The sequence below is a fragment of the Pinus tabuliformis genome, chromosome Q, assembly GCF_031772625.1.
Source record: "Pinus tabuliformis cultivar Carrire ecotype Pingquan chromosome Q, CPIR1, whole genome shotgun sequence".
NCBI lineage: Eukaryota > Viridiplantae > Streptophyta > Pinopsida > Pinales > Pinaceae > Pinus > Pinus tabuliformis.
The window spans coordinates 449298485-449316373 of NC_142296.1; the positions used below are offsets into that span (position 1 = coordinate 449298485).

At 34.8% G+C, this 17889-nt stretch overlaps 1 protein-coding gene across 1 annotated transcript; it reads right to left on the reverse strand.

Annotated features, from left to right (window-relative positions):
* Positions 1–13266: 13266 nt before the first annotated feature.
* Positions 13267–14550, reverse strand: LOC149220129 (aspartic proteinase nepenthesin-1-like). The gene has a single exon (XM_089387002.1). The coding sequence runs from the start codon at positions 14548–14550 to the stop codon at positions 13267–13269; it is 1284 nt and encodes a 427-aa protein (XP_089243128.1).
* Between the last annotated feature and the right edge of the window lie 3339 nt (positions 14551–17889).

Sequence of the window (17889 nt, forward strand, 5' to 3'; positions counted from 1 at the left end):
CATTTGTAATAGAGATTATGCTTTTGTTAAAATTCTAGGGGTCGTCGAATTATTGATGATTCAGTAGCTCTTTTTTTTAACAAGGTTGAGGAGGATAATATATGATTGACCTCTAAGTTCATCCTTCAGATGAATCCCTCCAAGTATATTTAATGAACCCTGAGAATGATTGGTCTAGTCCTGTCATGATTGATGATTCCATCTTTGTTTGATGTTTTAATCAGTCTAGAGAAAAATCCAAATGTTCCTTTCATAAATAGTCCCTTGAGTCTAGAAAGGAAGAAAACAGTACACATGAGAACCTCTTAGCCATGTTCGACTAAGGTATTCATTTTTTTTAGTTAGTCTATCTCATTCTGAAAAAGGGTTAAACTTATACTGAGTAGACACCTTTTCATTTAGTTTAACAATTTTGAAAAAACAAGTTCTCATAATTTTTTTCATATTTTTGGAGTGTGAAAATAGCTAAAAGATGACTCCTCCAAGAGGAATGAGTGGTATAAATTGATAGCAACTTGTTTCTATCATGATGGAACTGCTCAAAACATGTAGAGTTTAAGAGGCTGGATACCAAGACCACTCATTACAATGGTTCCTCAGGAAAGGGTAAAACAACCAAGTTAAAGCGCACGATCATCCAAGAAGACGGTGATGATAGAAAGAGAAAGCCAAGGTTCATGTCAGAGAAATAGGCTAATAAAAAATGGAAATCAAGTAGGATACAATGATTATGGTTTCATTTTTATAGAAGATTGAAACATGGGAAACTATGCTTGAAATTGGTTTCATTTTTACACAATCTTGAAACATGTGAAAATTATGCTTGAGATTGGTTTCATTTTTAGACAAGATTGAAATAGAGAAAAAGTATGCTTGGAATAAGTTTTCATGTCCCCGACATAATGACTCAATTCGAGGTACATTCGCCCCAAGAATCATTTCATTCACCTAATTAGACAACTGGTTACTAATAGGTCGATGGAATGAAGGTTCATTTATGAGATCAAGTGAAATACTCCATTGAGAATTTACGAGATCTAATCAAAGACTCAAATCAGAAGGGGATCTCTTTCATTTTTTAATGAGCTTGACACAAGAAAAGAACTATTCTCATGACACATTGTTTCTTTTTTTTAAAGAGCTCGACACAAGACAAGGAACTCTACTCTCGGAACCTTGTTTCATTTTTTAAGGAGCTTGAAAAAATAAAAGGAACTCTCATCTACAAACTTCTTTCATTTTTTTAACAAGCTTGACACAAGATACGGAAATCTACTACGACTACCTTGTTTCATTTTTTAAGGAGATTGACACAAGACAAAGAACTCTATTCCAAGGACCTTGTTTCATTTTTAATGAGCTTGACATAAGAGAAAGAACTCTGCTTATGGAACCTTGTTTCATTTTTTAAGGAGCTTGACACAAGAGAATGAACTCTGCTCTGTGAAACTTGATCATGGCCCATAAGAGACTATGTATTCCAAGATGTTCTCATCAGATGGAAGAAAAACACCCTCAAATGTATTAAAGGATCCAATGGAAAGATTCGAGATGAATTCCCCAAGTAAATTATGCACTATATCACCTACTAGATCATTAGTAGATGTGAGTGGGGAACAAGTTTTGACATAATTAATATATGGTGGGGAAGATACCACCGTCATATAATGACCATTTAGGGAAGTTGATTTATTGAGGGTCAAATTAAGGCCAACGAATGAAAGCTCATCAATGGTCACAATTATTCCTTCATGCGGGAGACACATCACATGAAAGAGTGAAGAGACAAGAGATCCCATGTTGTAAACATAGTCATGCCCAAGGAGTAAATTAAAATCCAAAGGGCCTTAAACTACCATCACATATTTATAGACAGTCTTTCCTCCCAAAGTAATAGGTAACTAGTGAAGGATCCCTAACAATTGACTCGTTCCTCTATTAAAAGGAAACAGATTCTTGGTAATGGGCACAAGTTGCAGAAAACCAAAATCTTGGCAAGAATTTGTGGACATAATAATAAGAGACACACCTTCGTCTATAACTATGGTAGGAATGGTCATATTGTAAGCATGTACTATGATTTGGAAGGGAATGTAAGGAGGAAGTTGATATCGTGTGAGTCTACTTCAATCAAAGGAAGTGACCATACTACTTGGAGGGGGTGTCGTGGGAATGTGGGAAATGCTCTATAGTATTATGGGAAGGGGAGGATTTCCTCACTATGCCATGGGAACGAGAGGATTGCCCCGAGTTCATTGGAATCTGAGGAAATGAGAAGAATGTGAGTGATATGGAGTTCACTCTCTACGAGAAATGTATGATCAACTGAAGGTGGAATTGAGTCAACCATTTTATGAACCAATGGTTGGTTGGGAATCATATCATGGGATTCATACTCAGAGAGAGTGGGATTAAATAGAGATGGATTCTAATCAATCACTTCATCAACTAGTGTAGGATTAGGAGAAATCTTCTGATAACCAACGAGAAGATGATGCTGAGAAGTTGTAAAGTCTTACAACACTTTTGAGGCTTCATTCGTATAAGGAAATAGGAAAATAGGATGATTCCCTTCACATAACCTACATTGAAAATTAACTTTACCCTTTTCCCATGGAACTTACTATCACTAGGTGATGGTTTATCACGAGAATGATCTCAAGAGGCTGATGATAAAGGTTGATGTGGGCCTATAGAAAAAACCTCTAATCTCTTGGAGATACAAGGAAAATCTCTAGGAAGGTGGTCACCCTTGCATAACTTGCAAGGGAATTTAACTTTACGGGGCTGATTGGAATATTTTTCCATACTAGTTTCATTTGTAGCAATGGTTGCTTAGATGCCCCCTACTTATTTTTCTTCTTCTTCTTTGTCCTCTTCTTCTTCTTCTTAGCTTCCTCATTAGTAGAATAAAAAAATCACTAGGAGAGGAGGAAGAAAGGGATGAAGAGAGAATAGGTGAAGAAGGAAAAGGGTCAACTTTAGGATCAAATTGAGGTTGATATTATTTAGGTGGAGGAGAAATTAGTTGAGGAGTAGTTTGGACATTCAGAACCATAGGGGTTGAAAACAACCAAACTAGCAAACCAATGGTAAATCTCGGAAGGGACAATGTTGCCATATAAGGAGCAAAAATATTTCGAAAAGGAGGAGAAGGGCTAAGATTCCTATCAGAGGGGTTCCTTGATTGTTCGACTCTGGAACTATTTCCATTAGTCTCAATCTAACATCCACTAAGGAGTTGTTCCACGGGGAGGATGTTATTCTGCGATCCATTAATTTTTAAACTTAAGGACATAAATAAACAAAAAGAGGGATAACTAGGCATAAAGGTTTACGAAGCAACTATGAATTCTAATATAAAACTTTGGAGAACCAAGGATTTACGTATGGGCAGGCAATCTCCATGAATGTTGTTTTCAGTGTATCCGAGTGTATAAGACAACTCACTCGGTTACCTACGAATGGATAACAATCTATGATGGACTTCCAAAATATACTTCATGGTGTGTGGAAGTGAAATCCATGGTAGTGTTGTGTGATGCTTAACCATATGATGAGAGCATTATACTTTTTATGCATGGATCACTATCTGATATACCCGAAGGTACGTGGAGAATAGTCTCATACACTTACATATGTGGAACATGATATCAGCCCCATAGTGTAACCCTCACAAAAAAAGGAAGCTCCTACGTTTAAAGAGGTCGGAAATCTCTAACCTATACCTCTATATGTTTGCATTAATTTTCCAATTCTCATTAGGTTGATTGAGTGAATTTTAAAGTTGATCTTGAATTATGTTTTGATTTCAAGGCTTAAAATTCAATGTCACGTGAACACACCTATCATGCATCTAAATGACTCTTTTCATTTTCCTTTTAATAGTGAAAGGCCTAACTTGGTAGGGGAATAAGAAATCAATCAACAAAGAAACAACCAAGTGATGCAACAATCAATCTCCTTAACTTCACTATTCCAATCAATATCAAAGCTCCATATCTAATGCAAATGATTGTTTTTTTTCCTTTCCTTTTAATGTTTCAAATGCAAAGAAACATGTTAATGCAACTTCATTGATGATGAAAATACACCACACAAACTTTAACTATAATGTAAAAGTTACTTTTCAAATTCAATAATCAATCTATGCATACAAGCCTGAATTGAGAAGAGAAAAAAACGAACGAAACACAATCTTATAAAAAACGTGGTGTCACTCAAAGGTGATTAACACTCATACAAAATCTAACCCCCCCTTTCTTCACGATTGAGTGGGAAATATTTTTACAAAAATTAAATAAAAAACAAGCAATTTCCCACTAGGGAATTCCAATTTCACACCCTAGATGCAATGCTTGATGTATCAAATTTTTATTTTTGATTCCACTTAATTTTTAGATGAAAACTAATACATTTTCCTTATCACTCATAAAAACCACTTTTTAGAAGGGGGGCCTTAACAAATTAATTTTGTGAATCAAGCCTCGTACATTGGCACTAAGGAACTATCCCACTTCAGTGCATTGAATTCATTTAGTTGTCTCTTGATGAACACTTTTGATAGGTATCCTTCTAGAAAATTTTATTCAAATAACTCCCAGTTTACCTATGAGATATCCATCCTGAGTTGTGGTAATAATGTCTTGCACCAAAGTAATGCATTTCCCTTCAACTATAATACAACCATATTGGCCTTCAAGTTTTAGGTGTAATCCCTCAAGGTGAAATGCATATCCATGTTTTCTAGCCATGCCTTTATAGTTTGACCATCTGTCCACCCCAAAAATTATGGAAATTTTACCTATTTCAAATCTTGAGAGCCATCATTTATTATGGGTTTTTGGGGTGCCTCATTCTACCTCATAGATTGTCCATGCTCTTATTCTAAAAGGTTTATCAATTCCTCATCAATATGTTTGAATGATCTCATTAAGTTCAAAACTTATCTAGTAGGTATATGTTCATGTGCTAAGACACGCTGCTCATAATTGGGTGGGGCCACATGAGTTGGCTATTGTGGTTGTGCCATTTTTCCCCCTCTAGTATCCCTACTCCTAGCTTCTCTTCTAAACATGGCGCCTATTTTAAATCAACATATAGTTGCCTTAGTTCAATTGGAATGAAACAATAGTTTTAGGGTATATATAGAAACACATGAAATAACTAAGCATCCTATCTAATCTCATAGATGTTGCACTTTCAACATACATTAATACCAACATGTAATCATACACACAACCTTAATCAACTTATCAAGGAATAGATGAGAAATCATCGAGGAGTGTTGTACCTTAGATTTTGATTTAATTAATAGGTTATAATGCAAAATGAGAACAATCAACTATTAGATCTTGATTTAGTTCCTAAAAAGAAACATATCCTTTTAACTATGAGATCAATAACAACATATGAATATCAATAAGGGATTGAGGATTTAAACATTTTTCATTCAATTCCTTGTACCTCTAGCATACCAGTCTAAGATGCATGAGAAAGACCAAAAGCAATGATATCAATCCTTGTTACTTGGAAACTAAACATGAGGGAAGGCATCCATTTGACCACATTTCAGTGTTTAATTAAGCTTCACAATCATGTAATGCTAGATATTCCTTTTAATTGAATTAATAAAAGATAAGAACTATCTATTTGATTTATTTGGATAAATTTCTTTCATTTATATGGATGTTTGAATTGTAATCTATTTAACATTTGTGAAGCATAATTACCATAGTTGAAAAAAAGTTTTTATTTTTTTAAAGTGTTTTGCGCCCTTCAATACACTCTTTGATCAAACATATATTGTTTTTAATGAATTTGGTTGACCAATGTCCATACCTGACTACAGATTTCACACCATAAAACCAAATTCTCTTGAAAAAAAATGGAATATGATGATATTTCCCTTAGTGCAAACCTATCAACTGTTGTCCCATTCTCTATGGTTTAAGTTTTGGATATGAAATTAACTAACTCAAGGACATTTATATTCTTTTAAGTGAAAAGAAGATAAATTCTACTTACAGATTTTCTCTTTCAGCATCATTTTTGATATGCATATTCTATTATTCTACTGAAATATTTTTTTCATAATTTCCCATTCGTCTAGCCAAATTAACCATAGAAAATTGTGGGGACTGACAGTGCCTATCATACAATCCATTGTAAAATGGCTAAAAATATTTTCAATTACAATTTTTTATAACATGTGAACGACAATGAATTAAAAATTCCTATTTGTTTTTCGTATTCAAATAAACTCGTGAAAGCTTAGGATTAAATTTTTATTATCATTTTAAGGTCAGACACATGTAACTATGACAGGTAAAATTAAGTATCCAAAGCCCTTGAAAACATAACATGGCACAAGCACATGAATATTTCCTCCCATACTTTTCAATCAAGCAGTGAATCAACTTGGTCTTTGTGCATTCTGAGCATCTCTAATTTTGGAAGCACGCAGTTACCTTTTGGTAGAACTACTCTTTAATTTCTCTATGCTACTTCTTACATGGGTTGAGCCTTTTTCTACGAACTTAATCAATGTTGCCATAATGGGATTTTCTAGGGCAGGAAAGTCATTCAATATGGTTACAATGATGGGACTCAGATCGATTAGTAAATTCACTCAACATGCTTCATACACTTTCCAAACTTATGTTTTATGTTCAAATGTGACATACATTTTCATGAAGGAAAACATATTTACAGGAAAACATATTTTTCACATGTTACTCATAACGACAACATAACTAGTAGTGACTGGTTAATACTTAGACTAATTTGAGTCGAGCATATTGAGTTGAGCATATTTGGTTAATACTTAGACAAAGGTCAAGCATATTGAGTTGAGCACTCATGGTAGGGGCTCCTTTTAATCTGTCCAGTTGGAGAGACGTTGCAGAGGTTTGTTTATAACTATTATTCAAACACTATTCTGGCCAATCTAGGTTCATCAAACTTTATTATGACTAACCAATAAATCATGATGCAAGTTTATATTGTGTATCCATACTTCATGTCACCGTATGAAAGTCTTTGTTTGAAAATATTAAATAATTATAATTTCACTGGAATCAACTTGAGCTATGTTATATGTCTACCATAGAACAAGTGGAATGTGAAAATGATCACATGCTTCAACACCATAACTAACAGTAGTATTGATATCCATGCTTATCTCCTATTGCTGTGAAATTGATATGGTTGATAGGCTTCACTTATTTAGTTACTGCTAAGTCTTTACGACAACTATCACAACACTTGTGATGAGAAGAAATAATAGCTAAAACCATAACCATTAATATAGTTATCTTTTAGGTACTCAGAAATCAATGGTAAAAACTTAGATTTACAATTTTCTCTTTTAGATCTTGCCATTTATCATATTTGTGTCTGCATGTTTATTCTTCTCTACATACACCAATGTCTATTTAAATCGTCTTGTTCATTTGTTGTTGTTTGTAGATTAAGAGTTTATGTGGTTTAACTTAATCAACTATTTCAAAATTTACTCCTCCTTTTACACTATTATCAGATTTAGATATTGGTGACTATTTTAGGGATGAGTTGGATGCTTGGATGTCTTCAAGTGTAGAATATCTAGCTCAAAGCCTTAGCTAATTAGTTAAAGGTGGCTAGAGACTCTTTTGTTAACATTTAGGTTTTCTCACATTTTCTAGGAATTAAATGTGGGAGTTGGTACTCTTTATAGATATGAAAAAGGTAGTTAGGGCCTCTTCTGTTAATATTTATTTTTCTCACATTTTCTAGGAATTAAACATGAGAGTTGGTACTCTTTATAGATATGGAAGAATCCTAGGAGGACATATTGAAGTGGCTGAATTGATGGAAGGATTTTCATAATTATTCATCCTTAATATCTAAAAACTATGAATTGTTTTCCATGCTTGGAAGCATTATTATTTATTTTTGTCTTTTAGTTTCCTTCTCATTTATACTTTCTATAGACCAGTTATTTACAACATTTGTTGTAGGTAGGGTGATCATATTTTGATGAAATTATGTGGTTTTCAGATATTTCTTTGAACAACCTTCTGGATTGTTATACTAATTCTCTCTCTCTCTCTCTCTCTCTCTCTCTATATATATATATATATATATATATATATATATATATATGCTAGACTTCAAGCATGAATTGATAACAAATCAAAATAATTTTCCAATGACAACATAAAATGTTATTGATGGGAATAAACCTAATGGGTTCATGGGTCATAGGGGCTAAACTTAGTCTCTGATTCCAAATGTAGGGATCTTCCCTATCATGGCAATTATTTTTTTATTTTGTATTTTAAATACAATTCAAACTCAAGATAAATGGAACAAGTTCTAGATATAGGAACCAACTCATATTTAACTAAATACCAAATGAAATTTAAGATAGGACATCAAAAAATAAGCAATTAGGCAATCCATTTAATACTAGTCAATAGTTAACCACATCCTTTATGATGTAACATATTACTTAACAATACATCAGCATTGAAAAAACATAAATTTTCAGATAGTCATAAATTTCAATTGAACTACCATAACATTCACCTTTATAATTTGGTCATTGTAGATACATCTACAATCATTTAACATATTTTATGAATAAATAAGTTACCATTCAACAAAGAGTGGTTTTTTTATTCTTGGCTTTGTTGGTGTTTGTACTTCCTTATTGTCACTGGCATCCATGTGTGAGGATGAACATTGTTGACACACAAGTTGACCTCCTAGGCTACTCCTTATGTACTCTTTTTCCCCATAGACCCCCAAGCTACAATGGGGTATGAATAGGAAGAAAGACTATCCAATGGAGGTGAATACTCCTACCTCAAGATCTTACTTTTTAATAACCTCCACCTCACCAAACTCACTATAGTCTTGAAAGTCATAGAAAATAACATTGTGTCATCCATCCAACAATTTGGAAAAAGGATCGCTTCGCCCATAGATTGTTTCTACTTTTATAGGAGGTTTCATACGTGACACTTAACACTTATGCAATAATAACTATTTTTATTAATTTAAAATTCACCCACTCATTGTCCCCCTCTCATCAAGGATTTCCTAATTTTTTTCCCAAGACCCAACATCACTCCTTATTTCTTCTCCTAGTTGTATCTTGATCTCCTTTTTTTGCTACTTAATTTGTCTTCATTAGTGAATTCAAGTGACAAGTCCCAAATTTTCTCACCCAACTACATCCTAATTTAACTCATTGTCCACCCTCGTCCACTCTTTTTTTTTATGAGACTACACTATTCTAGATTAATGTTCCTAATTAATTCTATCTGGATTTCCCCACTTTGCTCATTAAAACTTTATGTACTTGGGAATAATTTTGTATACACATTCTCCTCTTAAGATTTTCCAAATATTGAACCTCAAAGTTATTATTTTTTTCCAATCTTTCATTTCTTCCCATTCTCCCTAGATCACACTAAATGTAAGGGGAAGGGCATACTAAAACGTAAGGTCTCCAATTCAAGTCCCATACTGATTAAAAGAGAGAAGTTAAAGTCATCGCTGTGCAAAAAGAAAACAATTATTTTTATTGAGTAATGGTTAATTATGATGGAGAATAGCCTAAACTATCTTAAGCAATAAATTTAGAAATAGGGGTAGAATATTAATGGTTGCCGCCCAACTCAACAATAAGGAAAATTAGAATTGTTAAACACACATGGGAAACATAAAATAGGAAAGATAAATCATGTGAGTACAATTTTTATTAACAAGTGATATACATTTATAGTACATTGTTGTGACCGTTGGGTTTCACATCCCAAGGTCTCTTGGACTGCTTTGGTCTATTCGGCTTCCACACTAACCCATTAAGGATTAGGTGTCCAACATTCCCCCCCTTAATCTGAAGGGTTATGTATGAGTCCAATTTGGTCTATTCGGCTTCCACACTAACCCATTAAGGATTAGGTGTCCAACATTCCCCCCCTTAATCCGAAGGGTTATGTATGAGTCCAAGAAGAGAGCTGTAATACAAAATGTGCAAAAATACATGGCAGCACTAGGCTGAATGCGCTCTATGAAATGTTGGAAAAAAGGGCGGTGGTTTAAGGATGACCACCAACACTGGAACGCTTAGTGCAGTTCCCGGAACTCTTCCAAAACTGGCAAGAAATTGAAGTTTTCTGCTAGAGGAAGTGATCCTATTGTTTTAAAGAGGGAAACCTTCAACCATAAAAGGGAGGTCTCACCCCGCATAAAAGGTAAAACTTCAACCTGAAAAGGGAAGTCTCAACCTGTGATGGTTTAAGGATGACCAACAACTTTGGAATACTTAATGCAATTCCTGGAACTCTTCCAAAACTGGCAAGAAGCTGGAGTCTTCTGCTAGAGGAAGTGTTCTCAATTTTGTTCCTGGAATTCTTCCAAAACTGGCAAGAAGCTGAAGTCTTCTGCTAGAGGAAGTGTCCAGATTGCCAACTGAAGGCATGTTCACGGGCATTTTTGTTTCTGGCTACAACTCTGAAACTGGTGTGGCAGGTTGTGGTTCAGGCTCCCTTGATGTGGCTTTGAAGCTTGTAGATGACCATCATTTCCCCCCGTGTCAGATACAAGGTGAGATGATGGAGAAAACTCAACTACAAGATTGTTTAATACTATGGAACAAGTTCTGACATGTGTTTGGAATATCTTCTTGGCTGTTGATGCCCATTGCCAAGAAGCGATCCATCCAAGATGAATCTTTGTTCTTGCGGGACGTTTGTTTTTGAAGCATTTGTTTGAAGAATGACTGGTTTTATGATAGTGCTTACATGGATGAAGATCAAAACAGTGATCTTTGAGATGGCCAACTCGGTCACAGTTGGCATTTCACAATCTGTTGTTGTTGTTGTTGCTGTGGAAGAGTGGCAGAATTTGGAACAGCTGAAGCTGAACTGTCATGAATGAATCCAACACTCTGAAACTGAATGGGCTTGGCATAGTCTGGAATATGAAAGGACAAGTCATTGTCATATCCAAGACCATTTCCGTGCTTGTTGTGGACAAGCTGATCCTAAGGTCTTATGATGGGCTTGGGAAGTGCAAACTGAGTTTCTGCATGTAGAATTGCTGCTTTATTGGGTACTGGATCTGAATGAACTTGAACAATATTGACTTGCTGTTTATGGGAGTCTGCTTCATTGTTCTGAACAGAAACAGGTTCAGAATGACTCCTTTGTTTTAATTCTTCTTGCTGTAGCTGTGTTTCAAGCTGCAAAAAATCAATTTTCTCTTGTGCATATTGTAGACATGTCTGAATTTCTGAGAGAGAGCCTTTGCTGACTTGGAATGTTTCATGATTAGAGGAAATCAGAGTTTTTAAGAACTCTAATATTTCAGTAATTCGAGGCATATTCTTCATTGTCAAAATTACACCCGTTTAAAAGACTGATTACAACTATGACCCAATGAGTAAAAGTGACACCCACTCACAGTACAAAGACACAGAAAAATCCTTTGTAAATGTGCAGCAAATGAATCAAGGAATAGAAACTATAATGAGTTTTAAATACACTTCCACAACTCGGCATCAACAACTGCAAACTTGCTTGGATCCTTCAAATACTCCTTCCCTTTTGAATCAGAAATGATGGCTAACAAAACTTCAACAATTATAACACTGTCATGGACAGGACTTGAATGCTCATATGCCTTGACTGGGGTACGAATCAGTTTTTCTGAGTTTTCTGCCAAACTGGTAAAGGTACCTCAAGAAACAAGTATAACTGGACCTTTTTTTGAGGCAAGACAATATACAAAATACATTTCCAGATGTGGGAAATGGATCTTTGAGGATAAAACAAAGAGAACACAATCCTGACTTCTTCATAGCTATAGATGATGCTACGTCCATGACCATCTTCTGCTAGGCATTATAAATGACGGCTAGCTGTCCATTTCCTTTTATTTTATAAGGGTGAATATCGAAATTTTAATGCTGGTATGGCTACCCTACATGTAGCAATCTAGGGTAATTTCCGCCCTAGGTTTTCTTAAGTGACTAGGGTTTTCAACAAATCTTGTTTTCCTTGTTAAAAACATGACACAGATTTATCCAGCACAATAATGTAATCTTAGTAAGCAGCACTGTTTACTCAACAATACAACAGACCATATATAATGCCAATATAATCCAATTTCACAGTCCAGTATAATTCCACAAAGTTCCGAATCCAACAGTTCTCAAAAACGAACAATAATACCCTAATCAACAATCCGAGTTTATCCTATAACTGCTTCAAAGACTTGCAAGAACCTTTCCGAAATCTGTCCCGAGAGAATGCTTCTGCCTGCGATTTGCTTCAGATACTCATCCCAATTTTTTTACCTCAGTCCAGTGAAAATCCCAATCTGTACAGGCCTAAACCAATCTTCCAAATTTCACTACAGGAGCTTCTCACAGATTTCGAGACTTAGGAACCCTTCCGCACTTATCTCAGTGTGTACTGGGTGACTGCGGGTGTGATACAGGTTGTGGCCGGACTTCCAAAAAGCCTCAGGAAATGATGCCAGCCTCAGAGTTACCTCGGCCTACAACATATCAATTTATCACTTGGAGAATCTGTGTATATTCAGCTTCAGGACTCCGATCTACTTCAGCCTTCAGGATGTATGTCTCAGTCAATTTTGTCTGTCTTCAAAGGAAGTGTGGATGCCTCAGAAGGATGGCATCCTGCCTTAGTGAGCTAGGAATGAGACTGTCTCAGAATAATTCATTTCTATGTCAGGTTCGTTCTACTAGCCTCAGGGGACTTTCAGCTTGCTTCAGAAAGTCTTCTCTTCTGCCACAGAGAGAACCCGCAATGATTAAGCCTAAGAAAACTTTGGTCTATTCGGCTTCCACACTAACCCATTAAGGATTAGGTGTCCAACAAGAATGTGAATCAATTATGCAAATCTGAGCATGTTCATTCCAAAAAGTTTGCAAAAAGGATTGCAAATATTGAAGCCACACTCCACGCACATAAAAGCATAAGTAACTTAAACGAACCCCATACATATATATATATATATATCAAAAAAAGAGCTTTACTGTGCAGTTTTGATACAACGATGGAGATGGTGCACAATGCAATACTGTTGAAAGCTTATCACAAACACAATAACATACGAGCAACGGGAGGCTTGAGGCTACATGCTAGATATATATTTAAGCTACTATTGGAAAGGTGGGAACAATGAGAGGCGTGAGGATGTATGCTACTATTGAAAATCTCTAACGTTATGTTGTTGCCACTGGTATCATATAGCAGCACAGTTGGCAGGAGCGAATGAGAGCTCGTTCCGGCCAAGATCGTAGACAATATGGAAATTTTGCTGCATAAAGTTACCAAATATCGAACCTGAGAGCTGAGATAATTGGAACGCAAGGCAAACTAACCCATGAGTATATCGCTGATCTGATATGAAGGAGTTCTCTGGTGGCAGAACATAATCTGCACCTCCTGCAAAGTGAAAAGTAATATTTGGAAATACGAGACGAGGCGTAAAAACGTAACAAAGATCGAAACCCACAGTAGCAGATGTATTACTAACTGGCTGTGTTGTAATGCTTGAGCGAACGGCATCGAGAACAGGCGTGTATCCAGCAGCCTCCAAATTAGTTAACATAGTTCCAGAATCAATGAAGAGGCCTCCGCTTCCATCGGCCTGAATTTCGAATGTACCTTTGGGAATAGAGACTGGCTCCCCTGCCACGCTAATTCCATCTAGGCCGAGATAGTAGAAAGTTTGTGACCTATTGTTTTGAATGAGAGGGATGCCGCTATAAACAGCTCCGAAGTTAGGAGACGGACCCAAGAATAAAGGGCTGACTTCTGAGGCATTAGATACGGATCCTAAGCAATAGGAGAAGATGTTATCAAAGGAGGATCCGATCTGGGATACTAGAGAGAGTGGGCCTCTTCCCAGACCGACTATACCCGAGGAGTTCAAAAAATCACCGTCTTGCCCGCGACCGCAGCCGAACTTAAGGTGCGGAAAGTAGTTACGTGCTCTGGAACCTGCTATGGGAAAACTGAACGTCTCTTCAGCTAGCACGCCAGTAGTACTACCACTGTCGTACTCATAGTCATAGTCGCAATTTTTCCGGATATCACAGGTACCTATTGCTAAACAAAATGGGCTAGAGCAAGACAGGTTCGTGTAGGAAGACGATTGGAAAGGATCATACATTGGATCACTTTGTTGTACGCATAAGGTAGTATTACAAGGTTTGCACTGCGTCCAGATCAAGTCGCTGCCGGTGTCGAGGATGAAATGCAGATTTAATGGGACGGGAGATCCTATCGCCATCTGCATAAGATATACACCCTCTACATAGTTAACACCCTCTACATAGTTAACAGAACTGTCAGAACTCTGGGCATTTTGGGAAGTATAATGTTGGACTGCTCGATCCCTACGTATGAGATCAACTCTGAATGGATCAGTGGAAGGTGCCTTGGCTTCGCTGCTGGCCCGACTTCCATGAAATGAAAAAACATACAAAGCAACAAGTACAACGAAAATATTGTATGTTGCCATAGTGGAGAAAGAGAAAGAAACACATGTAACCGTATGATAATGGTAATGCATAATGTCTGTTTGCTTTATACAGAGAGCAGGGAAAGTAGTTTAACGAGAAAACACAAATACATAGAAGTTTGTGGGGTAAATGAAATTTAGTTTTTTAATCACAAAATTTATGAATGTTTAATGATTTAAATAAAAAAATTATTTTTTAATGCACAAAAATTATTGAAAGATAATATATATATATATATGGGGGGCTATTAGTTTTATATCTCACAAATATCAAAAGTACATTATAAAAAGCTTCGGCAGTTTTATATCTCGAAAATTTCGAAAGTAGTAGTATATTGAATATATTATTAGAAGAAACATTTATGGGTAATTTTTATTTAGGGATGTTTTTGAGAGAGAATTTGCTAAAGTATTTTTATTTTTATAAATATGATTAATTTAAATATGATAGAAAAAACTTTGAGGCTATAAATTTCAAGTATTTGTGTATGGTTGGGTCTAATCATCAAAAAAAAATATTGAGTAGATGAGAGATGTAATATATCTCTAGCCTACTACAAAAATGCCCAAAATAATTTCAAATTTGTTTGAAATGCTACAATTTAACGAGGAGATTTTGAAGAAAGCATCTTTGTATTTGCTAAAAGTTCAATGATAATGGTCATGAGTTTTTATTTTTTTAAAAATGTGATTCATGTTCAACCATATTTTCATAAAGTGAGGTAAAATCTAAAACAAGTAGTTTGGTGAACTAAATTAATTATATTAGAAGTTTTCCAAGTAGTTTGGTGAACTAAATTAATTAAATTAGAAGTTTTCCAAATTTCATTGCTGGGAAAATTAATTCCATTAAGTTCACAAATATTAAGTTCACAAATATCAAGTACAATAGAAACAACCAAACACTAACACATTTCAAATGCGTAAAGGTTGATAATAAACGAGCTAAGAAACAACAAAACCTTGAAGTCTAAAATCTACTAGCTTCTAAGAAAATAAATCCAAGTTGCTAGCAATAACAAAATGTTGTCTTTAAATGTAAAAGGGAACGATTAATAATGTTGTCAAAAACATAAAAGGGAAAGGTTAATAAGGGTTGAGTTAGCTTTGCCATGATAATGAGACTGTTGTTGTCAATTTACATAGAATAAAATAACATTTTTATTTTTATAATATTTTCATTGATATTTATTTATTTGATATTTATTTTCACAATGTTAATTTTTAATTATATTTTATATTTACTTAAATCATATAAATTGATAAATAATTATAATAGAAGTATAATATTTTAATAAAAATAAAACTTAAATATACCAACGTAGATCCATCTTAATATTGAATCTTGAGGAAAGGTTTGCAACTCAAAAGATTTGATCCTTGTAGGCTTTTGATAAATCCGGTGTTAAGATGGATCTAGGTTGGTTTCAATCATGTACGGTCATACAAAATTTGCTGAACATCTAATTATTTTAATCATTTTAAATATGTTAAATATGTCTAAGATTAATTTGGTCAATTTAATTTAAAATTTGCTTAGTTACCTCACTATGTTGAGATGAGAGAGACTATTAGTAACTTGAATGAAGAAAAATGATGAAATAAATTTTTTGAGTGCAAAGTGTCAATGTAACAATTTTGATAGATAGAAAATGTGAATACTAAGAATATAGTCAATTACAAACAATCTTCATTGCAATCAATCTGAAACTATTTTCTTCTATTGTTCCTATTGTCACACCTATTATTTTTTCCATGTTCTATCATATGAAAAGAGTTGTTGGAATCATAGACCATTCAAATATTTAACTCGAGCTACTACAGTAAACAACATACCTTGTCTCTTTTGCTCTCCAATATTAATAGTAGTTTTCTCCAAAGTTAATTATTGTGAATTATGGAGTGTTAAACCCCAAATAATTTTCAATGGTAGTTATTTTCTATTACTTCAATTGAATGCAAAGTAATTAACAATGTTGATTGATGGAAAATGGGAATAATAAGAATGTACCCAATTATAAATAGTGTATAGTTTCAAGAAGAAAACATTTGGGGTAAGAAAACATTTTATTTAGGATGAAAATTCAAGTATTGTATTTATGGTTGAATAATTTTTATATGCTTACATTGAGGGAGTGTGTGTGTTTGTTTTGGGGGTGAGAAGGAGAGACAAGGGGAGATAGAGATATACATGGGCAGGGAGAGGGAAGAAGAGAGAGGCAAAGATAGGGAGGGAGGAAGAGATATATATATGGAGAGAGAAATATTAAAGAGATATAGAAGGGGGTGGGAGAGAGAGGGAGGGGAAAGGAAGGGAGGGAGAGAGAGATAGATAGATAGATATAGTGGGAGTGTGTGTATGTTTAGGGGCTGAGATGAAGAGTAGAGAATGAGAGACAATGGGAGATAGAGATATAGATGGAGGAGGTAGAGATATGCCTACACTGAAATCAATGCACACTATTAATTTAATTACTTTGAAATTAATGTACATCATACATCTTGTTACATCAAAAAAGAAATCAACATCTACACTAAAATCAATGCATCTAGTGTAAGATATTAAATATGATTAGAAATCGACATCTACACTGAAATCAATGCATCTAGTGAAAGTGATTAAATAGGATTAGGAATCAGTATCTACACTGAAACCAATGCATCATGTGCAAGCAATCAAATAGGAGTAGAAATCAATATCTACACTGAAACCAATGCATCTAATGCAAGCAATCAAATATGAGTAGAAATCAACATCTACGTTGAAATAAATGCATCTAGTGTAAGGTATTAAATATGATTAGAAATCGATATCTATAGTAAAATCAATGCATCTAGTGTAGGAAATCAAATAGGATTAGAAATCAATATCTACACTGAAACCAATGCATCTTGTGCAAGCGATCGGATAGGAGTAGAAATCAACATCAACATTGAAACCAATGCATCTAGTGTAAGGTATTAAATAGAATTATAAATTGACATCTACATTGAAATCAGTGCATATAGTGGATGTGATCAAATAAGATTATAAATCAACAAATACATTGAAATCAATATATCTATTTTAGTGAAAATATAAAATATTCCTGACTTTGAAGATCAAGTTTCTATGTTTGTATTTGTCTCTATGAGACTATTTCTTCTTCTCTCTCTCTCTACCTTCCATTCTGTGTCTATATACCTCCCCCTCTCCTTCTATCTCTTCCCCTCCCTCTCTCCCCCTTCTCACTCTATCTGCTTATCCCTAGCTTTCTCTATCTTTCTCTTCTTTCCATTCTCCCCCTTCCATTTATATTTATACCTCCCTCCACCTCTCCTTATTTGTGTCTCTATCTC